Genomic DNA, 27,853 nt, shown 5'->3' with positions numbered 1-27,853 from the left:
CCACTGTATTTGGCTCTGATCCTCCAATGCTCACTGGAGCGTGGGGCAGGAGAAGAGGTGGGAGAGACTGGCTCCAGCTCTCAGCAGCAAACTGAGTGGTAAAGCCAGCTGTCAATCAGGCAGCTGGGTGAATCCCGATAATTATGGCCGGGATCCTTCCAAAGCCTGGAGTGGCTCTGCCATGTCGGCTGACTCAAAAGAAGGTCAAAAGGAGAGCAAAGTTAAGTGCACTCCTGTGACTTACAAGAGAAGTATAGGTAAAAAGCTTTTGCCATACTTCTCTTTCAGTTGGAGCCCAGTTAGTGCTTAGGCAACTGTCAGGTCTCCAGAGGTGGCCCTTACCACCTCTCGGATTCCATGAGTGCCCTCTGTCCTCCAAAATCAAGGTTTAGAGCATAGAACAGGGGTCTTCAAACTATGGTCCAAAGGCCAGATCTGGCCCATTACAAAATTGTATCCAGCCCCCAGCTGCGTCAGTAGTATATCCAGAACAGATTGAGAATTTAAGGTCAGTAGAGGCTATGTTCTCTGCTTCTCTCCCTTACATCTTCTGATGTAAGGGAGACCTCTGATGGGAAACCTACTATAAGAGGGACTCTGATAGAAACTAGGGCTGCAACTAACGATATTCATAATCGATTAGTTGGCCGATTATTGTTTCGATTAATCGGATAATAACCTTAAAAAAAGTGTGGTGTACAATTTAGTTTAAAAAAAAGGCAATTTAATCTTATATATCTATATGCAGTGGTAAATATAAATACCAACTATATGGTTAGGGAGCAACTAAACCACTCTCAGAATAACAGACAGAAGAGATATACTGTATATAATATTACGGGTTGAATCTGGTAAATATCATCAGACTCAGACTGTGAAACAGTGAAAGTAATAATATATATTACTTATATCATATATATAATAATAAATGCACCCAGAAGTAGGATATATGGGCATTATAACTAGGAGCCAGACCTGAATTTTAATGAGGGGGGGGGGGGGGAGATATAAATATTTTATAATAAAGTAGTACTAAAAGCTGAGATTTTTTGTTTTCCATAGATAATAATCATTTTAAATATAATGCAGTTATATGTGCATGATGTCATAAGCTTAGCGAATGACCAGACAAGAAACTGGAAGTGGGCAGTATAAGGTATTTACTATAAAAAAAATGTTTTACTATTATTATTATTCACGATTTATATAGGGCCAACAGTTTACGCAGCACTTTACAATGTAGAGGGGGGACAGCACAATTCAGAAGGGACAGGAGGTCCCTGCTCATAGAGCTTACATTCTAAAGGGAGGGAGTGGTGGTACAAAAGGTAATAGATGCGGGGAATGATTTGATGGGGTTGTTAGATGGGTATGGGATAGACTTCCCTGAGTTTTCAGGGACTTTAACATTACTATCCAAAGTTAAAACGACAAAGGCAGAAGATTTAATAGATGGAAAGATGAAAAATTTACTGAAAGTCCGCTTTAAAGTAATTTTTTTTAAAACAACAAACATGTTATACTTACCTGCTCTGTGTAATAGTTTTGCACAGAGCAGCCCAGATTCTCCTCTTCCGGGGTCTGACACTTCTGGCTCCTCCTGCCTTCAGAGTGCCCCAATAGCAAGCTGCAAAGTGTAATATAGAGTGCCCCTATGGCAAGGTAAAAAAAAAAAAATCTGCCTTTAGAGCCACTCACTTGACTACATGTCCCATGAGGCATTGCTCCTTACACATTCATATTCACAAGTTCTCAGGCACTTACTGACATGTATGGATGGTGTACTGAGCTGTATCTGTGCTGTGCTGCATTTCCTGATATGTAAACAAATAATGCATCCTGTATGCATGCCAACTAATTGCTTGGTTTAATAATTCATTATGAAAATAGTTGACAACTATTTTTATAATCGATTAGTTGTAGATTAATTGCTTAGTTGTATTGGCCTTAGCAGGAACCCTGGTGTAATGAAAGCTCTGATGGGCACTGAGATGTAAGGGGGGCTCTGTTAGGAACCCTGATGTAATGAAAGCTCTGATGGGCACTGAGATGTAAGGGGGGCTCTGTTAGGAACCCTGATGTAAGGGGGGGGGGGGAGGGGTTTGATGGGTACTTTTTGGTTATTGGTACTCTGATAAGGACCTTGATGTAAAGAAAATTCTGATGGGGACCCTGATGCAAAGGAGGGCCACTAATTTATCTATCATTTTTTTAGCCCGTGAATATTTGTAAATTATTTGTTGTGGCCCTCATACTGAAAAGTTAGTTTTTTTGCCACTAGGATACTGACAGCAAACCAAGAAGTGCGCTAGACAAAATATTTTCAGGTATAGTGTGCCAGGAATAGTGATGGACGAACTTCCGACGGGACGTTTCGCGAACGCGAAACGCGAACGGACACAAACGTTCGCGAAAACGACCGTTCGCCGCGGGCTCCATTGACTTCAATGGGAGGCGAATTTCGCAAACCTTTAGGTCGAATTTGCGGCCACGGGGTAATTATTAGGGGGTAGCACGTAGTCCCACCACCTGGACAATAGCATAATACATGTATGAGGTGAATTTGGGATCGATAACTACAAGCATTTTTTTTTTATTTGGGAAATTGTTCTGACAATTCAGGACTATGGAGCTAATGAAGGCAATGGAGGAGAGGGAAGGTCAGGGACCAGGGTAGGCAAACAAGAGGGTGCAGGAGATACAGAGCACTGACAGCAGCACCGTAATACAGAGCACTGACATCAGCACCGTGACATACAGCGCTGACAGCAGCTCCGTGACATACAGCGCTGACAGCAGCTCCGTGACATACAGCGCTGACAGCAGCTCCGTGACATACAGCGCTGACAGCAGCTCCGTGACATACAGCGCTGACAGCAGCTCCGTGACATACAGCGCTGACAGCAGCACCGTGACATACAGCGCTGACAGCAGCTCCGTGACATACAGCGCTGACAGCAGCTCCGTGACATACAGCGCTGACAGCAGCTCCGTGACATACAGCGCTGACAGCAGCTCCGTGACATACAGCGCTGACAGCAGCTCCGTGACATACAGCGCTGACAGCAGCTCCGTGACATACAGCGCTGACAGCAGCTCCGTGACATACAGCGCTGACAGCAGCTCCGTGACATACAGCGCTGACAGCAGCTCCGTGACATACAGCGCTGACAGCAGCTCCGTGACATACAGCGCTGACAGCAGCACCGTAAGCAGCCCCAGGAGGAAGTCAGCACAGCACAGGGATGGTGTGATCCCCTCATAATAAGAACCCCCAGGAGGAAGTCAGCACAGCACAGGGATGGTGGGAGCCCCTCATAATAAGAACACCCAGGAGGAAGTCAGCACAGCACAGGGATGGTGGGAACCCCTCATAATAAGCAGCCCCAGTAGAAATATGACACCGCTCAACCTCTTCAAAGAGGAGGGTAGGGGCATATAGTACGGTGTGCTTTTTTGGGTCAGGGAAGTGAGCCAAATGAATTAAGAAGGTCTGTGTGCTTGATTCCAAAAATTGTTTATAGACATATACATGGTCTACTGATCACATGTGTTGAATTCCTCCGAGATCCATGCCTCATTCATTTTTAGAAATGTGAGGTAGTTAACACTGTGGTGAGCTAGGCGAGTACGCTTATCGGTCACAATCCCCCCTGCTGCGCTGAACGTCCTTTCGGACAGGACACTGGATGAGGGGCAAGCCAACAGTTCGATTGCAAATTGGGCAAGCTCTGGCCAGAGGTCAAGCCTGCCCACCCAGTAGTCTAGGGGTTCATCACTCCTCAGAGCGTCCACATCGGCCGTTAACCCAATGTAGTCGGACACCTGACGGTCTAGGCGTTCCCTGATGCTGGATCCGGATGACACCTGTCGATGGGTCGGCTGAAAGAATGACCTCATATCCGAAGTCACCAACACATCTTCAAACCGGCCTCTTCTTGCAGGCGCTGTTGGATTGGTACCCGCAAATCCTTCTCTGGGAGTGGGAATTGCTCCTCTGCCAGCGCACGCAAAAGCAGAATGCAGCATTTCTCGAAGCAAGGCCTGGAAGTGCTGCATTCTGACAGCCCTCTGCGACGGCGGTAACATTTCCGCCATTTTGTGTTTGTACCGGGGGTCTAAGTACGTTGCCACCCAGTACTGGTCCTTGACCCTCATGCTTTTTATACGGGGGTCCCTATTAAAACACTGGAGCATGAAGGCCCCCATTTGCACTAAAGTGGAAGCGGTGTGGTGGCCTGGCTCCTGCTCATCATCCAGGATAATGTCGTCCTCTTCATTCTCCTCTCCCCATCCTCGCACAACAGGGATCCCAGAAAGGTTTAAAGCATGCTCTTCTTGCTCCTGCTCATCCGCCCCGGCACCATCCTCCTCTGACTCCTCATCAGACTCCTGTTGTTGACTTGTCTCAGATAGAGTAGCCCCCCCTGGGAATTCATCCAGCATTGCGACTTCCTCATCTTCCCGCTCCTGCTCCTCCACAGCCTGATCAATGACACGACGCAATGCACGCTCCAGAAAGAAGGCATAAGGTACCATGTCACTGATGGCGCCATGGCTGCGACTGACCAGTTTGGTGATCTCCTCAAATGGCCGCAGAAGTCTGCATGTGTCGCGCATGAGCAGCCACTGGCGCGGTGAAAAAAAACCCAGCTCCCCAGAACCGTTTCTTTCGCAGAGTTCATACAGGTAGACGTTAACTGCACGTTTCTGCTGGAGCAGCCTATCAAGCATATAGAAGGTTGAGTTCCATCGCGTCGGGCAATCGCAAATAAGACGTCTGACCGGCAGATGGTGTCGCCGCTGAATGTCAGCAAGGCGAGCCATGGCCGTGTAAGATCTTCTGAAATGGGCCGAGATTTTCCTTGCCTGCCGCAAGATGTCCTGGACCCCAGGGTATTTGACAAGGAATCGCTGCACGACCAAGTTTAAGACGTGTGCCATGCACGGCACGTGCGTGATTTTGCCCTGTTTCAATGCGCTAAGCAGATTGGCACCGTTGTCACACACCACTTTACCAACTGTCAAATTGAGCGGTGTTAGCCACTCATCTGCCTGTGAACGCAAAGCTGAAAGGAGTGCCGGGCCAGTGTGGCTCTTTGCTTCCAGGCACAACAGACGCAGCACGGCATGGCAACGTCTCACCTGGCATGTGGAATAGGTTCTGGGGAGCTTGGGCGGTGCAGTGGAAGAGACGCTAGCAGCGGAAAAGGAGGAGGCAGCTGAGGAGGAGAGGGAGGAGGATGGAGTAGGAGGAGGAGAAGAAGAGTCAGGCCTGCATGCAATCCGTGGCGGTAAAACCAAATCTACACGGGTGCCACGGGTTACATGCTTGACGGCCGTCAGAAGGTTCACCCAGTGGGCAGTAAAACTGATATACCTTCCCTGCCCGTGTTTGCTAGACCACGTGTCTGTGGTCAGATGTATCTTGGCACCGACACTGTGTGCCAGAGATACATTCACTTGCCGCTGAACATGGCCATATAGCTCTGGGATGCCCTTCTCTGAGAAATACTTCCTTCCTGGGACCTTCCATTGTGGTGTTCCAATGGCCACAAATTTGCGAAAGGCCTCCGAGTCCACCAGTTTATATGGCAGTAGTTGGCGGGCTATGAGTTCTGACAAGCCAGCCGCCAACCGTTGGGCAAGAGGGTTATCCGGCGTCATCATTTTTTTACGCTCAAACATTAGGCCCACGGAAGCCTGCCTTTTTGCAGAAAAATGTGAGCTTGGCGTGATGGAAGGTGGAGTGGAGGACAATTGTGAGGAGAGAGGAGAAGGAGAAGTAGAAGACGAGGCTGGACGGTGAGAGCCTGCAGTGTGGCTTTGTGTGTTCCGTTGCTCCCACTGGGCTCGGTGATGGCTGCTCATGTGCCTTCTTAAGGCGGTCGTCCCTAGGTGAGTATTGGGCTTACCGCGACTAACGCGTTGACTGCAAAGATTGCAGATGGCAACGCTATTGTCAGCAGCGGACACGTTAAAAAAAGCCCACACTGCGGAGCCATGTGCCGGTGTCCTGGGAGCGCCAGATGTGACCGTACATGGTCGATGACTCGCTCCTGATACATTTGCAGTCTGCTTTGTCCCTGCTGTGCAATGTAAGTCATTGCTGCTTCTCCTCCCTATCTGCTGGTCCATATCTCCCTCTGAACTCCCCTCCTCTTCCTCTCTTGTGGGCACCCACGTGACATCACTAGACACGTCATCATCAACGTCACCTTCCCCACCGCTATAAGTAGAGTAGGCAGCAACACCGGGGACCAACCTCCTCCTTGGGCTGATCTGGGTACTGGCGTCAGACTGCTGAGTAGCGCTTGTTGCTACCTCCTCTTCCTGATCCAATACCAAGAGTGGCTGCGCATCAGAAATGTCCTCTTGATATGGATCGGAAAATAATTCCAGTGACTCAAGCGGAAGGTATGTGGTGGTGGTGGTGGTGGTCGTGTTGTTGGTGGTAGTGTCTTTGGGGGTGCACATAGCAGAGAGTGAAGAAGAGGGTGCAGATCGAGAGGATGAGGAGGGTGCAGAAGAGTAAGGCTGAGCGAGCCACTCAACCAAGTCTGGTGCATCCTTTAAAGTAATTGAACGCACCTTCTGCAACTTCCCACTTTGGCTCAAGCCTGTTGCTCCTGCCCTACCCCTACCACCCCTGCGGAAGGGCCTGCCTCTTCCTCTGCATGTCATTTTTTAAATGACCCTGTGACAAAACTCTTAGTCCCTATACCGCTGAAGGACTGCTGCAGTATAGGTGAGCGGTCAGCAGTGGTGCACGTCAACCCTATCTATTGTGGACCTATAGCGGTCCTTACAGAACAGCAGACTGTACCGCACTCAAGCCTATGTACCGTAGCACCCTATACCAAGTTACCAGTCCTTATAAGAACTTTTGTGGACCAAGCAGGTTGTGTATTAGTGTTTAGCAGACTGTACGTCAGTCCCTATACCGCTGAAGGACTGCTGCAGTATAGGGCAGCGGTCAGCAGTGGTGCACGTCAACCCTATCTATTGTGGACCGATAGCGGTCCTTACAGAACAGCAGACTGTACCGCACTCAAGCCTATGTACCGTAGCACCCTATACCAAGTTACCAGTCCTTATAAGAACTTTTGTGGACCAAGCAGGTTGTGTATTAGTGTTTAGCAGACTGTACGTCAGTCCCTATACCGCTGAAGGACTGCTGCAGTATAGGGCAGCGGTCAGCAGTGGTGCACGTCAACCCTATCTATTGTGGACCGATAGCGGTCCTTACAGAACAGCAGACTGTACCGCACTCAAGCCTATGTACCGTAGCACCCTATACCAAGTTACCAGTCCTTATAAGAACTTTTGTGGAACAAGCAGGTTGTGTGTTAGTGATTAGCAGACTGTACGTCAGTCCCTATACCAATGAAGGACTGCTGCAGTATAGGGCAGCGGTCAGCAGTAGTGCACGGCAACCCTATGTATTGTGGACCGATAGCGGTCCTTACAGAACAGCAGACTGTACTGCACTCAGGCCTATGTACCGTAGCACCCTATACCAAGTTACCAGTCCTTATAAGAACTTTTGTGGACCAAGCAGGTTGTGTGTTAGTGTTTAGCAGACTGTGCGTCAGTCCCTATACCGCTGAAGGACTGCTGCAGTATAGGGCAGCGGTCAGCAGTAGTGCACGGCAACCCTATGTATTGTGGACCGATAGCGGTCCTTACAGAACAGCAGACTGTAACGCACTCAGGCCTATGTACCGTAGCACCCTATACCAAGTTACCAGTCCTTATAAGAACTTTTGTGGACCAAGCAGGTTGTGTGTTAGTGATTAGCAGACTGTACGTCAGTCCCTATACCAATGAAGGACTGCTGCAGTATAGGGCAGCGGTCAGCAGTAGTGCACGGCAACCCTATGTATTGTGGACCGATAGCGGTCCTTACAGAACAGCAGACTGTAACGCACTCAGGCCTATGTACCGTAGCACCCTATACCAAGTTACCAGTCCTTATAAAAACTTTTGTGGACCAAGCAGGTTGTGTGTTAGTGTTTAGCAGACTGTGCGTCAGTCCCTATACCGCTGAAGGACTGCTGCAGTATAGGGCAGCGGTCAGCAGTGGTGCACGTCAACCCTATCTATTGTGGACCGATAGCGGTCCTTACAGAACAGCAGACTGTACCGCACTCAAGCCTATGTACCGTAGCACCCTATACCAAGTTACCAGTCCTTATAAGAACTTTTGTGGACCAAGCAGGTTGTGTATTAGTGTTTAGCAGACTGTACGTCAGTCCCTATACCGCTGAAGGACTGCTGCAGTATAGGGCAGCGGTCAGCAGTGGTGCACGTCAACCCTATCTATTGTGGACCGATAGCGGTCCTTACAGAACAGCAGACTGTACCGCACTCAAGCCTATGTACCGTAGCACCCTATACCAAGTTACCAGTCCTTATAAGAACTTTTGTGGAACAAGCAGGTTGTGTGTTAGTGATTAGCAGACTGTACGTCAGTCCCTATACCAATGAAGGACTGCTGCAGTATAGGGCAGCGGTCAGCAGTAGTGCACGGCAACCCTATGTATTGTGGACCGATAGCGGTCCTTACAGAACAGCAGACTGTAACGCACTCAGGCCTATGTACCGTAGCACCCTATACCAAGTTACCAGTCCTTATAAGAACTTTTGTGGACCAAGCAGGTTGTGTGTTAGTGATTAGCAGACTGTACGTCAGTCCCTATACCAATGAAGGACTGCTGCAGTATAGGGCAGCGGTCAGCAGTAGTGCACGGCAACCCTATGTATTGTGGACCGATAGCGGTCCTTACAGAACAGCAGACTGTACTGCACTCAGGCCTATGTACCGTAGCACCCTATACCAAGTTACCAGTCCTTATAAAAACTTTTGTGGACCAAGCAGGTTGTGTGTTAGTGTTTAGCAGACTGTGCGTCAGTCCCTATACCGCTGAAGGACTGCTGCAGTATAGGGCAGCGGTCAGCAGTAGTGCACGGCAACCCTATGTATTGTGGACCGATAGCGGTCCTTACAGAACAGCAGACTGTAACGCACTCAGGCCTATGTACCGTAGCACCCTATACCAAGTTACCAGTCCTTATAAGAACTTTTGTGGACCAAGCAGGTTGTGTGTTAGTGATTAGCAGACTGTACGTCAGTCCCTATACCAATGAAGGACTGCTGCAGTATAGGGCAGCGGTCAGCAGTAGTGCACGGCAACCCTATGTATTGTGGACCGATAGCGGTCCTTACAGAACAGCAGACTGTACCGCACCCAAGCCTATGTACCGTAGCACCCTAGACAGACCAAGTTACCAGTCCTGATAAAGAGCTTTGTGGAACAAGTGAGTTGTGAATGATTAGCAGACTGCAGCAGAAGGGCAGCAGTCAAGTATAATATTCTTTCTATATTTGGAAGAAAGAATATTATACGTGTACAAGCCTATTACCGTACCACTGATACCAGTCCTGAAAAGAACCTTTGTGGAACTAATAGTAACAGCAAGTCTTTAAAATTATCCTCACTGCCTGACACACTGCTTCCTGCCTGTCCCTATACAAATTGGCAAAAAAGAGTAGGCTGGAACGATTAGCTGGAACAGCTCTTTTGTGGACCTGATAGTAACAGCTAATGATGATGATGATGATGATGATGAAGAAAGACTAATCTGGCTGAGCTGTCCCTAAAATAGCAGCATACAGCGCTCTGTCCCTTTATCTAAACTGACAAAAGAAACTCAGGCTGCTGACCTAACACCTATACCAGTCCTGAAAAGAACTTTTGTGTACCAAATAGCTAGCGTTTTCTCTGTCCCTACTCCACACAGGATCCTTTCCCTACAGTGACAGAAGAAAGAATGTAAAATGGCCACCGGATCGGGTGTATTTATAGGTTAGGGGGAATGTCCAAGTGTCCATGAGCTGTCATGTCTCAATTGGTTGTCCTGTAACACATGATAAACGTGTCACGAAAGGTTAAAGTTCTTGTATACATTAAACACGTAAGTCCGCCGGGGCGAACGACGGAAAAAGGCGTTCGAACCCGCGGACGGCGAAAGTCGGAAATTCGCCGCGAAACGACCGCCGGGCGAACCGTTCGGCCATCACTAGCCAGGAATGCCAAAACTAGAGAGATAGAAGAAACTTTCCAGAGCTCTGTGGATGTCAACGGTGGCTAACCCACACCTCTAGTTGAGCCTGTAATTAGCACCCTTAATTTAACTTGAGCCCATGTGTTGGCAGCTGCTCTATTCTGCTGTTAAATAAACAATGCCAGTACAGAAAGGCCTGAAGCAAATCATTAAAAAAAAAAAAAAGAGTATTTTAACATGCAGCAGCTCATCAATAAGACGGTAGAATACTGCCAATTCATATGAGACATGTCACTATTTATACCATTTGCCCATAGTTTTCAAATACTGCACATTGCAACACTGAGATACCGTATTTAAATTGAACCAAAGCAGATCATTTTTCACTGCTGATTTACACAACATTATGAATGAGTAATATTAGACCCCTTGCACACGGGGCATCTTCCTCCTGTATGTGCAATTCCAGGGTTTCAGTGAGCCCTGGGAGGCACAGGCACAGTGCCCAGCCCCGCTGCCTGCAGCCTGACAAAGTCTATGGTAGTAGAATACCTGTGCTCCAGGCATTCATCCCTAAATAAATAGGGCCCTAAGGGCAAGTACCACTCAGTATAGCATTCAGCCCTGTCCAGACGCAGAGTATTTCAGCCTTCCATAGACTTCAACAGGCTGCAGGCAGCGGAGCCAAATGCTGCACTTGTAAAATGTCACAAATGCACACACAGGAGCTAGATGTCCTGTGCACAGGGGGCCTAAATGTTTCTGCATTCTTTGCTGTTACAGCATTGTGTTCTATCTTTACATCTCACAAAACAGCATTCATAGCTCCCAACTGTCCCTGATTTCGAGGGACTGTCCCTGATTTGAAACAATATCCCTCTGTCCCTCTTTCCTCCTCATTTGTCCCTCATTTTGGTCTGATCTATATAGTGGGGTGGGGAGGCGCAAGGCCCCCTCGCCCCAAAGCACCCACTCCCCCATGTTGAGGGCATGCGGCCTGTTATGGTTCAGGATGGGGGGGGAGCGTGTGCTCGTCCCCACCCCCTTTCCTGATCTGTCAGGGTGTGTGCTTGGATAAGGGTCTGGTATAGATTTTGGGGGGACTCCACACCCTTTTTTTGGCATGCGGTTTCCCCTTAAAATCCATACCAGACCGAAGGCCATGGTATGCTCTTGGAGGGGGAACACATGCCATTTTATTTTTTATTTGGTGTGAAGTCCTCCCTACAGATTCATACCAGACACAAAGGGGGTTATTTACTAAAGGAAAATCCACTTTGCACTGAATTTGCACTTGGAAGTAAAGTTGCTGTAGATCTGAGGGGGACATGCAAGGAAAATAAAAAACAGCATTTTATCTTGTACATGATTGGATGATAAAATCGGCAGAGCTTCCCCTCATTTCAGATCTACCCCTTAGATTTAGAGCGGCTGCACTTCCAAGTGCAATTGCAGTGCAAAATAGATTTGCCTTTCGTAAATAACGCCCAAAGTGCCTGCATTGTCGGGATAAAAGTCGGATCCCCATTTATTGAAGTCGGACAGATGTCAGACTTCAAGCCACAGGGTAAAGTTTGATCCACAGTCGTACAACTGTCGTGTCCTATCAGTGTGAACACAGGCTTTCCAATCAGGTTCTCCTCTCAGTTTTACAGGCTGATCTAATCCATTCCCTCCTATGGAGCAGCGCATGTCAGCGGTGACATGTCCGCTGACACCCGCTGCTATCTGATCTGATCCTGTCCCTGAAATCCAGACAGATGGTGACCCTGTTTTCCATCCGTCTGGCGGATTGGATGAAAACGGAGAGGCGTTCCGTTTTCATGTGATCTCCCCATAGAGGAGAGCGGGGCTCTGACAGGTCTGTCTCTGCACAGTGAGCAGAAACGGACCTGTCATCCGCCTGCTCAGCGGGGATCAGCAGAGCGATCCCCCTCTGAGCAAAGCGGACCACCCGTGTGAAAGGACCCAAACTGAAGAAGCTGAAGTTAGAAGCTGATTGGTTACTATGCACAGCTGCATCAGATTCTGTGTGCACCAGTTTTAATAAATCTCCCCTTAATTGATGTGGGGTTGATTTACTAAAACTGGAGTGCAAAATCTGGTGCAGCTCTGCATAGAAACCAATCAGTTTCCAGTTTTTATTGCCAAAGCTTAAAGCGGGATTGCACTGTGGAAAAAAATATTAAAAGCCAGCAGCTACAAATACTGCAGCTGCTGACTTTTAATAAATGGACACTCACCTGTCCCGGGGTCCAGCGATGCCGGCAGCTGAGGCCGATCGATCGCTCGGCTCTCGGCTGCTGCCGCCACCATTCTAGGTGAGGGAATCAGGAAGTGAAGAGCTGCGGCTTCACTTCCTGGTTCCCTACTGCTCTTGCGCAAGTCGCGCAGCGCAATAGTAATTGTCCGCGCTGTCTCTGGGACCCGTGTGTGTCCCAGCAGACAGCGCGCAGGGACAGGAAGAGGCATAGACTCCCGTGGGAGTCTATGCCCGGAAGCGGGTGTAAATACCTGTCTTTGACAGGTATCTGCACCCCCCTGAAAGGTGCCAATTGTGACACCGGAGGGGGGGAGGGTTCCGATCAGCGGAAGTTCCACTTTAGGGTGGAACCCCGCTTTAACTGAACAAGCTGAAGTTAGAAGCTGATTGGCCACCATGCACAGCTGCACCAGATTTTGCACTCTCCAGTTTCAGTAAAACAACCCCATGGTGTTACCAGTCACTTCTTGGCTAATAAATTGGTTACACTCTTCCGTTTGTGATACGATACACTGTATGCCTTTTATGTACGGACTACAAAATTGCTCAAATCACATATATCCATGGGTAAGTACTCCATAACAGAGATTCCTAAAGGACTTAAACGGAAGTGATACGGTAATAGATTGTTCTCTTTTATGAAAAGGATCATGGGAAAGTTCTCCAGCAAAGAAGAAATGTGTTCTGAACACAAAAAGGGCAAACTAGGTGTGCCAGCCAGTTCTTATCTGCTATCTGTAACAGGAGTAAAGGCAATAAAGATTATATGCAGAGCTCCGGATACAGAAGGAAACTGCCAGGTTACTTTGCTTTGGATTATTCTATTGATTCTGCTACAGATAAATGACAGAAAATCTTAATTTGCACAATCCTCAGTCATGAAGCTTACAGTCTATAGAATTTTCACATCAGGCCGATCAAAGCTCAGGCAAATTCACTCAGCATTTAAACATATAATTAAGTGTTCATTACACTATAATAAAGCAGTGACCCGATAAAAGCACAGAATGAATTGGGGGCACTAAAGCTCACCACACAGGTTTAATGGTAACAATACTATCGCCTTCAGATTTACCAACAATTGTATAGTATGAGGGTCTACCAGTCTGATAGATGCTCTATAAATACCCTTATCAATTTAAAAGATACACAGTTTTTTGATAATCTAAGTTAAAGTGGTTGTAAACCCTTGGGCCCCTTTCACACCAGTGGACCGATCGGGTCCCCATGTCAGTTTTTCAGGCAGACATTGCCCTCTATGGGGAGGCAAATGTCAGCGAACATGTGTCCGCTGACACCTGCCGGGCAACCGATCTGTCAAAATCCGCTGAAAACAGACTTATGGCGATACGTTCACAGTCTGCCCAGCAGATTGGATGACAAGCAGATGGAAACAGACATGCAGTCCGCTTCCATTTGACCGCTCCATAGAGGAGAGCGGGCTGTGTCTGTGTCTGCTCAGCATAGCATTGCGAAGTGTACATGGACCTGTCGTCCGCCTGCTCTGCAGGGATCATCAAAGAGATTCCCCGCTGAGCAGGCAGATTCTGCTTGGACAGATCCACTCCATGTGAAAGGGGCCTTACATATACCCAGTGAAGTGTCTGGCCTTAGGTGATACACAGAGATGAAAAAAATCCTCCTACAGGTCCTTGTACCTGTCTATCTGCAGTCTTCTTTTCTTTACAGCCATTCAGAATACAGAATTTATAAAGCTTGTCTGAGCTGTTTGGATGAGGAGCAGTAACTACACTCTGCAAAGATCAGTGAGGAGAGCACTGAGGAAGAAACACACACCCCTCCTTTCATACATCAATCAGGAACAAAGCTGAGGCTGTCAATCAGCTGGAGCTCTCTCCCCTGTCACCATTTTTCTCTTTGTGTCAGGAATACTTGTCAGAAATTATTAATGCTGATAGCAGAGGAACCGTCAGCAGACAGAAATGACATTTAGTGCTCGTATTTGAGACACACTCTAGAAGGATATACTTTGTTTATATTTCACATCTGAGGTTTACAACTACTTTAAAGTGGGAGTCCACCGGGACTCCGCGTTTTTTTTTTTTTTTAAAGCCAGCAGCTACAAATACTGCAGCTGCTGACTTTTAAAATAGTGACACTTACCTGTCCAGCGCGCCCGCGATGTCGGCACCCGAAGCCGATCTCTAGGTCGTCTGTCGGGTCCTGCCGCCGCCATCTTGGGTATGGGAATCAGGAAATGGAGCCTTTCGGCTTCATTTCCCGGTTCCCTACTGCACATGCGCGAATCGCGCTGCGCAATAAGGACGCTCCCCGCTGCCTCTGGGATCTGTGTGTTTCCCAGCAGGCAGCGGGGCACTTGCGGGAAGGGGCGGGCACTTGCGGAAAGGGGCGTAAGTTACCCCCCTTTCCGCAGAGAGCTATCCCGGAAGTGGGTGCAGTTACCTGGATTATCCAGGTAACTGCACCCCCCTCCCCCCTGAAAGGTGCCGATTGTGGCACCGGAGGGGGGGAGGGTTCCGATGAGCGGAAGGTCCACTTTAGGGTGGACCTCCGCTTTAAGAATAGATTCTAATGCAAGCGCTTTGCTTCAGAGTTCTTTCTGTGACTTTAGGTAAGGCTTCTCTATCAGTGCCACCTATCAGTGCCCATCAGTCCCATCTATCAGTGGTACCTATCAGTGCCCCTTAGTGCCACCCATCCGTGCCATCCATCCGTGCCATCTTATCTGTGCCCATCTTTGCCGCCTTACCTGTGCCCATCGGTGCCGCCTTATCTGTGCCTATTAGTGCCGCCTTAACTATGCCTATCAGTGCCCACCAGTGCAGCCTATCAGTGCCCACCAATGCAGCCTATCAGTGCCCACCAGTGCAGCCTATCAGTGCCCACCAGTGCAGCCTATCAGTGCCGCCTCATCAGCGCACTTCAATGAAGGAGAAAAATGACCTGTTTGCAAAATTTTATAACAAACTATTAAACATGATTTTTTTTTTTTTTTTTGCATCTTTTTTTGTTTGTTTAGCAAAAAATAAAACTCCCAGCTGTGATTAAATACCACCAAAAGAAAGCTCTATTTGTGGGAAAAAAATGATAAAAATTTAATTTGGGTACAGTGTTGTATGCCCGCGCAATTGTCATTCAAAGTGCATCAGCGCTGAAAGCTGAAAATTGGTCTGGGCAGGAGGGGGGTTTAAGTGCCCAGTAAGCAAGTGGTAAAAAAAAAAAAAAGATTATGAATAATATTAATCAAAAAGGAACTAGATAGTTTATACAATTACAGGATGTACAGTAGTGTACCTAAAACTTTTTTTTGGTGATGTGATAGAACCTCTTTTTATCGCGGTCTAGTCCCTATTCAGTAAATCCACTCTCTCTATTTGTCTTGAAGATCATTATTACTGAGACTGGTAGAAAATCAAAAATCAAAAATGTTCAGTTGTCACCAGAACAGGAATAGAGAGGAAACCTTCCAATGGGGACATTTCTTCTACTGATAACTGCCTAAGAGGGTATTTTCTTTACTCCAGGTACAAGAAGGAAAACAAAAACTCTGCAGTGAGACACAAAAAAAAAAAAAAGAAGAGAAAAATAGATTACACCCCCAGTCCCTACTCTATCTATATTTCCATCTAGAAAACATAGTACCTTGTAGCAACGTTCATTGGCATCAGTTTAGTGAAAGTTGGTTGCTATGGGCGTTTGCAAATTTCAGTTAGGGGTCTATTTACATGTTTTCACCAAACATTCACACATTTGGATTAATCTATAAGTGGAATTTCATCTTCATCCTGTCTAGTCTTAAAACTGCCCCATCCCCTTTTCTAACACATATGCTAACTAACCTGTGTAAGCAAGATGTACATACTTAACAATTTTCAGGCAGCTCTAGTCCGTTCATGTGATCCCGCTCCCCTGTGTCAGCCAGCGCTACTGCAGGGAAGAGGAGGGAGTGACGACAATAGATGGACCATTGAAGCCTATGGGAGGCGTCACCGCTACAGGCACAACCAGCTGTTAGCAGAGCACTCTCTCTTCTCCCATGCAGCTGCCACTGGCTGACTCAGAGGATCATCTGACCGGTCCAGAGCAGGCTGAAAACAGGTAAGTACCGCACATGCATCTTTCTCACACAGGTTAAGCCTAGTACATATGGGCCGAATGTTGAGCGATATCAGCTAGTTCAATAGAAAGCATTTGGTGTACTGCAGTTGGTCCGACAGAAGCCAGCTATTCTGCCAGCATCTGTCGAAGGTGCATGACCAAAAAAGGTCTGCCGATCGGCTCCCGAACAGCGCTCTCAGCCAATGGCAAAGAATAGCCGGGGAGATGGCTGTACTAACGACAGATAGTTAGTATAGCGGCTCCTGAGCTGTCAGGTTTTTTTTTCCGTTCAGCCCTGCTGGGTTGAACGAAAAATAAACTACTAGTGTGTACCAGACTTTAGTTAGCATAGGTGTTAGGAGGGGGGAGGGGACAGTTTTATGTTAAGATGAAGCTGGAATTACACTTTACAATACACAAACATATAAACATCATAATGCATAAAATGTATTAAATGTGTACTCCAGGCAAAGAAATTCCTCCCTTGCAACGAGGCTGCACTGGCACTGTAAGGGTTATTTGCCAGTTCAAATCTAGGGTAGTGAAAAAAAGCGTTTTCATTTACCCGATCCTCCGCCCCTGCAGGTTCCCTCTACACTGCTAGACTGACATCATCATTTACAATGCAGGACCCATTGCTCTGCACTGGGCATGAGGACTGTCCGCAAGCAAGAGCGTAGGAGGGAAGAGGAGACACATTTAACCCTCGCAGTGCAAGGGCAGCTTCACTGCCAGGGAGGATTTTTCCTTTCCCCAGATATAGGCTTTAGTAATGTATGAGGTATAGCTAAGCCAAAATGTTTTGCAGTTATGTATGTATATGGGGGCAGCCATGCTTGCTCTTTATATATATACACATATACTTACTGTGCATTCTGCTCTAAGTCTTGTTGCACAGTGATTTTGCAATATTCATCCTCCTTATCTACTCATAGGCATCATATAGCCTGACCAATAACAATTTGATTGAAAAATACCAAACATCTACGCATAAACTGCACCTGTCCCTTGGCTGACTTATCTTGGCAAACAAATCAATGGTTTAGAAAAGATAGAGGGGGGGTGGTAAAAGTATAACCATGCACACTGTGGAAACAACTGTCATGTTTGTAAAAGATTTTATACTGAATCAGTGGTGTCACGTGGCTAGTGCTGGTCTGTGGATCCAATCACAGTGAAGAAAATTCTCTAGATGGATATTCTTGTAACAAATCTTATCTCAGAACATAGTTTACATAGCTCCCAACTGTCCCTGATTTCGAGGGACTGTCCCTGATTTGGGGCAATGTCCCTCTGTCCCTCATTCCTCCTCATTTGTCCCTCATATTGGTTTGATCTATATAGATGTATATAAAACTTTCACCTGATTTCTAAATTGCTGCATTTGTAAATTCCAAAAGCCAATATAAAGGAATAGTAGTGATAAAAAAGCACTTAACCAATCTTGTTTTTTTTGTACAATTCTCCTTTAAGGGGGCGTGGCAAGGGGTGTGTCCTATGCCTGCATACTTTTGCCAATAGGTGTCCCTCATTCCCATCTCAGAAAGTTGGGAGGTATGCGTTCAGCAAGAGCGCTGATGGCACTGCCTGACATCCAGCTTACATGTCTGCAAGTGAAATGCCACCATAATAATATGAAAAATTGTGGAAGCACAAAACCTGAAAACCTTATCTGAAAGTTATTTAGTTCGTTTTTGCAATAAACTTAACTAAACTCAGACTGTACCCCAGGGGTGGACTGACCATTCGCCCACTCGGGCACTGCCCGAGGGCCCCCGGGCCACTAGGGGGCCCCATCAGAGTTGCCAGCTTCAGTAAAACCAGGGACAGTATGTCAAAATCTGTGTTTTTTTTTACATCTGTTTCTGAAATGTCCCTTACCGACATCCTTTTGGTCTAAAAATCCCGAGATTATAGCTGCCCCACCTCTCCAGTACCTTCACAGCCAATAGAAACATGTCTGTGTATACATGTATGTGTATACTGTGTGATTGTATACTGTGTGTGTGTATACTGTGTGGCCCCTTAATCTCTGATTGCCCGGGGGCCCCATAATCTCCTATTGCCCGGGGGCCTCATGAGTTGTCACTCCGCCCCTGCTGTACCCAGATCTCTGTAGCTGATTAAGTGTTCATGCTCCCTTTTCCCAAAGATTTGCATTTCGCTGTGCATGTAATGAAAGAGGAAGTTGCTGGGGTGGAGAGAAAAGTAGGTTTTTAGAGGCTCAGCGATGGCGTCAAGCTTGCTGACAGTCCTGCTGAATCGCAAGCCTGAGGAAAGCAGTGCCCCTCTAGCATCCATTATCACATAAGATCCAAGATGGCTACAGATTAGAATGGGAATTTTACTCCATAGTAGAGTGAGTTACTGGACGCCAAAACCTGCAGTGGCTGCTCACGCTGCCATTAAATGTCAATTAAAGGATAAGTTACCAGCTTAAAGAAACAGTAATTATGCAATTAGCTGGCTTAATATCTTGTTATAACTTGCATGCAGCCTGTGATCAGGCACGAAACAATTCTATGTTCCAGAAGCTTATGCTCAACAACTTTATTCGCACATGTCCAATGCACTCTCTATGACCTTTATGTGCCCCAGAAGCCCAGGAAGCCAAATACAGTGACCTGATTTATCTAGATAACAATGCCATTTAAACATCCGTTTTTAGATCTTATAAACAGAATAAGAGGTCTTCTGCTTTTTTTATTTTCACTGAGACGGAATACCCAGATAGTTAATGGCGGGATCACGGCCACGCGGATATAAAAGTCTGTGCATTGAAGTACAGTATTACGTTCTTAAAGGCGTGGGAATTTGCATGTAATCATTTTTATCACATCACAGCAAGGGTATTTTTGCTAATTTAAAAGCTGTTCCTTTATGCCTTTGTGGTCAACCATGCATCCAGATCCCCCAATTTACAAGGAAGGTTTAACCACAAGTATGAAATCATACATTTGACCATGGCTATTTTGGGCTTTATAGCGATCGCCTGCCTTGCTGCTTCTGATGCCGAGCTTTGTCCTGCCGGCCCATCATTTTTGTGCCTTGCATTTGATATATATGTGACTACAAACATAAACGGTCCATATAGTGAACCTGATGATGAGTTATTCAGATTCAAGTCATTGCAGAGGACAAGGGGGCCCTCTTTACATCTGGAGGAAAAGAGATTTCATCACCACATACGGAAAGGCTTCCGTATGTGAAGTTGTGAAAAGGTGGAACAGACTCCCTTAAAGTGGTAGTAAACCTCGCTTAATCATTTTTACCTACAGGTAAGCCTATAATAAAGCTTACTTGTAGATAAAATAAAATCTCCTAAATGTGCACTGTTAAGGAGATATTTATCCTGCATGCACACAGTGACATCACTGCCGCATGCGCTCAGAAGGTCCGGCATACCTTGCCGACACTTAAGAGCTTTGTGCCAGAACCAAGGGCATGTGCGTGGGAGTGACGTCATTGCGGCTCCAGCCAGTCACATAGCCGGAGCGCGCAAACCTGCAAGAAAGACCCGGGGGGAACATGTCAAGCCCCATATACACTATCAGTTTTTCTGCTGAGTTTTTCCTTCAGATTTATCAAAACCATATAATATGAGGTCAAACCTTAGGCGTTTCAATTTGTATGCAATCAGGCCGGCCCTTGCACTACATGGTTTTGGTAAACCTGAAGGAAAAACACAGCAGAAAAACTGATAGTGTGTATGGGGCTTAAGCCTTCTCAGCGGTGACAGTACAGCGCTGGAGGGCTTTGTTCCAAGGTGAGCATTTCATAATGCGCTAGTATGCAGCCATTATGCCATTGCACATTATGCCATTGCATATTATGCCATTGCACATTATTCCATTGCATTGCAGGTGTTTTGTTTTTTTCTAACAACATCCGCGGTTCACAACTGCTTTAAGAGCTGGTTCTCTCCAGCTTAGTAGCTTGTTTTAAAACAGAGCTTGATGCATTCCTATAACTGGACAATAACATTTATAGGGGTAGTTGATCCAAGGGGGATCAGGAAGGAACCCCCCCCCGATGGAACAATTTGCATCATGCTTTTTTGAGGGGGTTTTGGCTTACCTCTGGATCAATTGTCTGTTGGGTATATGGAGGTTTTCTTGAGGTTGAACTAGATGGACTTGTGCCTTTATTTCAACCTGACTAACTCTGTAGCTGTGTAAATCCTGGCTAACACATCTGGAATAGTTAAAGTTTTACTAAACCCACAACATTAAAATCAGTCTGTAAATGCAGTAAAGCATACTTGTTATATTTACTGTGAAACCTAATTGTGTAAAATAGCTGTTTGATCCTGTCTCCTCTGATCCTCCCCTTCTTCCACTGTCCCCAATCCATCCCCTGATAATACAGAGGCAAGCTGCACATGCTCAGTTTGGTGTGTATTGCTAGAGAGTTTTTTTTTTTCTTTTTCTTGGAAGGGTGCATGTGATCGCTAAAGTGCCAATCAGCACTGTCCAGACAGAGGGTCAGGGGAAAATGGAAACTCTTTCTACAAGCTTTAACCAGTGCTCGGCCAGACACTGATAAAATTCACAAGACTGCTATAAACTGCTGATGAGAAATAGTATTTAGCCGTTTATATTTTTACTAAAATAATTGCATTTCCATGTTCTGTGTACTGTGAGAGGCCAGATATAGTGAATGAAGGGTCCTGGGTTTAGTAACACTTTAAATAGCTCTACAATGTAAGCCTGTATCGGGGTGCACAGCTGATCAATAGCGCACAAAACAAAAAAGAACATGGCTCCTCCCACCGTCCTTAAATGAGGGATTGATCCCTTATTAGTTGGAGATGGGATGGCGCCGAGGAAACGTAAATACCTTCTGCACTGCTGTAGATGACCTTTTCACTGAAAGTATAATCCTCATTTAAAGGTCATGCCCATACAAAATAATATTACACTTCTGGGTGGGCATGGATGACATGCATCACCCACCAAGTTCTTATATATCATGGATACTACTACGGTGTCAACTTACCAAGAAGTAGCAGCCGGTGTATCTGCTTGTAGACTCTTTTTTCTGCTTTTAGGGTCTTATCAATATTTTTGCTCCTTCTCATATCCTCTTTCATTTTAGCTCTCCTCTCTGCCCGCAGCCTTGCGAGCTCCGACTCTGGGGGACATTCGTCGATGCCTCCAGAGTTCCTGTTATGACCAGTGCAGGGGAGAGCATGGGCTCCCAGCAGCCTGGGCCTGAGGCTGGAACACATCCCCATAGTGATGCAGGCGATGGACACAGGAAAAAAAGTTTTACCATCTAGCCAACATAATCCTGAAAGGACAGAGTGTAGCCCACGGGAGGATGCATGCAGTTCTTCTACTTCTACTGTCAACTGCAGACTCCCGCTGTCACTGTATTCCAGTGTTTTCTTCTCAGCTGAGCCTCCCGGACACACTGTCCCCTCTCCCTCCCTCCCTCACGCTCTCTCTCGCTCTCACTGTTAATTTGTTTGAGAAGCAAAGGCGAAACATACACTTTTCTGTCACGTGACGGCACCCTTGCTTACCGTAATGTTTAGAAACTCAGCACTCCAGGTGCCAGCAGATCTGTGCTGAAAGGTGTCCTATAACTTTCTACTCTTACAGCGAAAAGTAGGCTGCCTTTATGCTGCAAGATAAGGTGATACTGATATAGCCATGATGGATCAACACTGATGGAAAATCTAGCAATAGCAAGGATCACTTTTCACAGATAGCTGTTTTTTTTTTGTTTGTTTTTTTAAAGGGTCAGATCACCCCAAAATTATATTTTGACTGTGGGTGGATGCTGATGGGCCAATACACCCACTTATATCATTCTGGGGCTTCAGTGATGAGCTAGCCCTTGCAGAGGCTTATAGCTGTATCTTTGCTCCCCAGAAAATCATATCACAATTCTGTGTTTAAAAATACTATTAGTAGTATTTTATTTTTAATTGTTAAATCTTGCATGCAATGGGTGATGATCAAACGAGAAACTCACAGACATTTACTGGGCACTATGCCTACATTTCAAAGAGTTTGGGAACCGTGGATCACTAGACATGTGCGATTCGTTTCGTACGAATCTCAAATTCGTACGAATTTTCCTAAATTCGTACGTTCGGGAGGATCCAAAATCCGAATTTTGTACGAAATACAAACTTTTGTTTACGAATCCCCAGGAGGAAGTCAGCACAGCACAGGGATGGTGGGAGCCCCTCATCTAACGAAAATTCGTATTTCAGATAGGAAATTTTTCAACCGAATTTCGTATTTCGGATAAAAACCAAACTTCCATCAGCATCGACTGTCATATTGAGGTATATTTTTGCCTTTAAATTCATCGTAAAGAACGTTCGTACAAGTTAACGAACCTAACGACAATTCGTATTTCGTACGAATTGAAATTGAATGTCGGACACGAAATACGAAGTACTAATTAATTTTAATACGAACCGTAACGGAACAGAACGAAAACAAATTTATTGACGGCGCTCATGTCTATGGATCACCCACTTCTGCCCGAGGGATTTCGGTTGTCGCCTCCTACAAATTTGATGTGTGCTGATACTCATTACGGGATAGCGGACCATGAACCCCCTCAAAATAAATTTTCCTTCTCAACTTTTTCTTTATCTCATGACTTATTATCATTTTTCATCCTTATGTCGATGTTAACTATATAGGGAATGTATCCAATAACAATCTTCATGTTATTTACAAATGTTTGTATACTTGAACAATATGCACTGCAATGACTGTTATAACATATTGAGGTAATATATCTGAATACTCACTGAAGTGCCCTACTGTATGTGGTTTCTTTTATTTTCACTTGAAATAATTAAAAAGATTAAACAAAGCACTTTAGGTACATGTTTTCATGCATGTTAGTTGATTGTTGACAAAATAGTAGCTTTTAGCACAAAAGGATCATTATTGGTAGTTTTTAATGCAGAGCTACCGGTACACACAACTATGGGTCCCCCTCACACTAACCTCAACTGTAACCCTAACACCCCCAAATATGTCACTTAACCCCTTGTATGCTTACTTACCTCTCCTATGCCAGGATCCTCTGTAAATAAAACCAGCTTCCTGAAATAAAAGATACAAACTGGAATAAACAACTTTAGGGCTTTCTATGTGTGTTTTGTCAAGGTTTTGAGACATTTTGTGAGACTAATAAACACATTGGATGCAAACACAAAAACACATAGGAGCAGTGGCTAAAAACACAGATTTCATCATGCAGAATAAGTGCAATTTGGTGCATTTAAAATGTGAAAGTGAGAAGCAGCCATTTATGTCCAAATACATAACGAAGTACACAGAAGAGCACAGTGCTACTGCCCAACATGTGGAATATATCTGGCGTGCAAATTGCAATGAATGCTATGGAAGCATTAGAAGGCTAGTCCTATTTTCCTCCCTAAATGTCCACATATTTAAATGTGGACCGTAAGCACCATGTATTATTCAATGAATTCTACTCTGTTGTGAATTTAATAATCGCTCAGTGCGGTGCATCTCGAAACACACTGGTGTCCTGTGTATACAACAGCTAGACTGACCATACATGGGCAAATATCTCACCAGGAATGATGTTGGGAGGTCAACTGAAACATCACCAGGGGCCCATAGAGATATTTTCCCCAAGCTTAACCAGTATAAAGATGTGGTGCATTGATAGTAAAGGGATTGCTCTCTGAGACTCATTGTTCATTGGATGCACAGACTGTATAAAACATTAGATGGTCTCTGTCTCACACTAAAGTTCTTACAGCAGTTAACTCCTACATGATCATTTCAGCTTATGCACTAAAGCAGGGGTGTCCAACCTGTGGCTCACAGGCCGCAGGTGGCCCAAGATGGCTATGCATGCGGCCCAACACAAAATCGTTGACTAAGGCCGCGTACACACGCGGGGACTGTTCGGCCAACTTTGTCCGTCAAACAGTTTCGGCAAACAGTCCGCTCAAAATTAGCATGGACGGACATGGCCACACACGACGTACGAACAGTTTGCTGAAACCGTGCGCGATGACGTGAACGGCACGTACGACGGGATATTTGTGACCAACTATTTTCAGGAATGAAGCACACTAAGGGCAAAATTAGAACCAAAATATCTGATGAGCACCTTGAGGGTCCGTTCACACAGGGGCAACTCAGTCTGAGGGCTCTGGCTTTCTGGGTCACTTAGCTGAAGTTTGGAGGAGACCATAGGGGTCCCAGCTGCGGGAGAGCCTTAATGGACGCTAAGGCTCGGTTCACACAGGGACGACTGCGATCCGACTTGAGATCGCCCCTGGTTGCCTCAGGTCGGACAACATTTAAAAACCAATGTAAGTGAATGAGAGCCGTCTTAATGCACACTACTGAAGTCGCTCCGACTTCAAAAGAAGTTCCTGTACTACTTGAATCCGACTTGTAGGCGACCGGTACCCATTGATTTCAATGGAGGTCGCCTCCAAGTCGGATTTCTGTCTATACGGAGCTCAAGGGGGAACTCCACTCCAAATTTCTGAAAAAAAAACGCCTGTAAAAGAGCTATAAGAAGGCGCGGTGGCCCGGCAGAAGAACCGAAGAGGGGGACAAGACCCCCGAAGTCGGGAGAAGAGGCCGGCGGCGAGGAAGAAAGCCGGACTCCTCCGCTAGCAAAAGAGCGGAGGAGTCCGGCGAGAAGACCCCCGAAGACGGAAGACCCCCGGAGCTGTGCAATAAAATATTTTTTCCCTGTGTTGTGCTTTTTTTTGTACTTTTTTTCACAGGTGAATGGGTAGGGGTACATTGTACCCCATACTCATTCACATAGGGTGGGGGGCCGGTATCCGGGGGCCCCCTTATTAAAGGGGGCTCCCGGATTCCGATAAGCCCCCCGCCCGCAGACCCCGACAACCAACGGCCAGGGTTGTCGGGAAGAGGCCCTTGTCCTCATCGACATGGGGACAAGGTGCTTTGGGGTGGGGGGGCCGCACGCCCCCCCTCCCCCAAGGCACCCCCCCATGTTGAGGGCACGTGGCCTGGTACGGCTCAGGAGGGAGGGGGCGCCCGCTCGTCCCCACCCCCTTTCCTGGCCGGCCGGGTAGCGTGCTCGGATAAGGGTCTGGTGTGGATCTGGGGGGGACCCCCACGCCGTTTTTTCGGCGTAGGGGGTTCCCCTTGGAATCCATACCAGACCTAAGGGCCTGGTATGCTCTCGGAGGGGGAACCCACGCCAAAATTTTTTCAGAAATTTGGCGTGGAGTTCCCCCTTGAGCTCATTCTCTGCTTGGCCACGGCAAAAGTCGCCTGGCCTGGGGCGACTTGTAAGTCGTCCCAAGTCAGGTTGAAGTCATCACAAGTCGTGTTGAAGTCGTCCCAAGTCGCGCTGTGATCTTAACTCAAGTCGTGTCCAAGTTGCCTCACTCAAGTCGCCTACAAGTCGTGTTGCCCCTGTGTGAACGGACCCTGAGAATTCATTGAGAATTGCTACTACATCCTTCAAACCAGATATTGATGTGTTCGTTTATCAAAACAGTGTCAAATATCACACTAGTTTTATGTTGCCCTCTTTTACTTTTATGACAGACACTGTTCATTGACAGACACTGCGCTCCATTATTCAGAACCATAGGGTTATATCGCCCCCTACAGGAGTAGGACACTAGGCATAAAAAAGACTTGGCTACACATATGGGCAGTCCTAGGTGGTATACACCCCCTCTCTGTTATAGGCCTTCAGTTTAGTAGCAAACAGTGTCTGTCAATGAACTCAGAGAAATGTATTTTACGGTAAGTCAAAAATCCAATTTTCTCTTTCGTTTATTGACAGACACAGCACTCCATTATTCAGAACCATAGGGTGTCCCAAAGCAGTGCCAAACATGAGGGGTGGGACAACAAAAAATACCAAGGCTAATACAAGAGCCAACCATGTAACAGGAGCTCAACACAGAACAACTGGAGCCCAACCTGAACAATACACGAGAGATTAGACCCCCTAAACAGCAGCCCTCAACACCTTGCGGCCAAAAGAAGCTTCCTCAGATGCCAGCAAATCCACTTTGTAGAATTTTGTGAAAGTGAACACCAATGACCAGATGGCCACCTTGCAAAGTAGCGCAGATGACGCCTGAAGATGGAATGCCCAAGAAGCAGTTAGGGGCCAATAGAATGAGCCATAACAGGGAAAATAGAAACCCCATCCCTGATGGAATAGGCCAGAGTCCTCGTCTGTATGATCCACCTAGAAAGGTCAAAGAAGAAGCAGACAGCCCCTTTTTTGGCCTGTGAGTCTAGTGAGTCTAATCTCCGAAAAGATCCTGTGGCTGCCAAATACACCCAAATCGCCAAAACACATCCAGGGCATGTAAGGTAAATCCCTTAGGATATTTTGTCATGGGACACAGGGAAGGCAACACAGTGGGGTGGATTTACTAAAACTGGAGCACTCAGAATCTGGTGGAGCCATGGTAGCCAATCAGCTTCTAACTTCGGCTTGCTCAATTAAGCTTTGACAATAAAACCTGGAAGCTGATTGGTTTCTAAGCAGAGCTGCACCAGATTTTGCACTCTCCAGCTTTAGTAAATAACCCCCAATGTCCTTAGTTAAAAGGAAATCAGAGGAAGGAACCACGGACAAGGGTGAAGAACCACCTCATCTTTGTGGATCACCAGGTATGTACGAAAAGATAATGCCTACAGTTCCAACACTCTGTGAGCAGAGTTGATAGCCACTAAAAAAGCCACCTTCTGGGACAGAGTAAGCAGAGGAACCTCCTGAATATTTTCAGAGGGAGGCTTCTGTATAACCAAACGCACCAAGAGCAGATCCCATGGCAGTAGAATAGACTGCACCAGTGGAGGCAGATGTCGAACCCCTTGATTAGGAGTACGCACCAGGGAGTACGAGATCAGGGGACGCCGAAGAAAACCATCAAGGCCGACACCTGGCTATTGATGGTACTCAAGGCCAAGTTCTGCTCAACCCCCCTGTGAAGGAAGGTTGAAATCCGAGCCACCGAGAAAGAACAAGGATAAATGCCAAGCTCCTCCCACCAGGATATGTATGCTATCCACGTCCAGTGGTAAATCTTCCTAGAGGAAGACTTCCTAGCCTAAAGCAGCATGGAAGATAGGCCCTTGGGACAGTAGATCCCCCCTGAGAGGCAGTCACCAAGGGACGTCGGCCACCAAGCACACCAGGTCGGCGTACCAAGACCGTCAAGGCCATCCAGGCCCACTAGAATGACTGGAATCCCTTCTGCCCTGATCCTGTGCAAAAGCCAGAAGCTTGAGAGGAGGAAGGCATATATCCGACTATACGACCCCACGGGGCCACCAGAGCATCTGCGGTGTCCACCAGAGGATCCCGTGACCTTGTCAGAAACCTCAGTATCGTTCTGTTAAACCGGAACGCCAACAGATCTACCTTGGGAGAGCCCTATCGGAGACATATCCAATGAAACACGTCCTA

The 27,853-nt window shown here is 46.6% G+C and overlaps 1 protein-coding gene across 2 annotated transcripts in view; it reads right to left on the bottom strand.

Moving 5' to 3' along the window:
* The window catches only part of GNAS (GNAS complex locus), a 223,367-nt gene extending 201,520 nt beyond the window's left edge, over positions 1–21,847 (bottom strand). For both annotated transcript variants that reach the window (XM_077460240.1, XM_077460241.1), the window contains exon 1: positions 21,410–21,847. In XM_077460240.1, coding sequence (XP_077316366.1) covers positions 21,410–21,647 — 238 coding nt within the window. In that variant the 5' untranslated portion in view covers positions 21,648–21,847. The remainder of the gene's footprint in view (positions 1–21,409) is intronic.
* Positions 21,848–27,853: the final 6,006 nt, after the last annotated feature.

This window comes from Lithobates pipiens, unplaced genomic scaffold, assembly GCF_037356315.1.
Source record: "Lithobates pipiens isolate NorthernLeopardFrog02 unplaced genomic scaffold, aLitPip1_a1.2 Scaffold_28, whole genome shotgun sequence".
Taxonomy (NCBI): Eukaryota; Metazoa; Chordata; class Amphibia; order Anura; family Ranidae; genus Lithobates; species Lithobates pipiens.
This window is presented reverse-complemented; position numbering and strand designations above follow the sequence as displayed.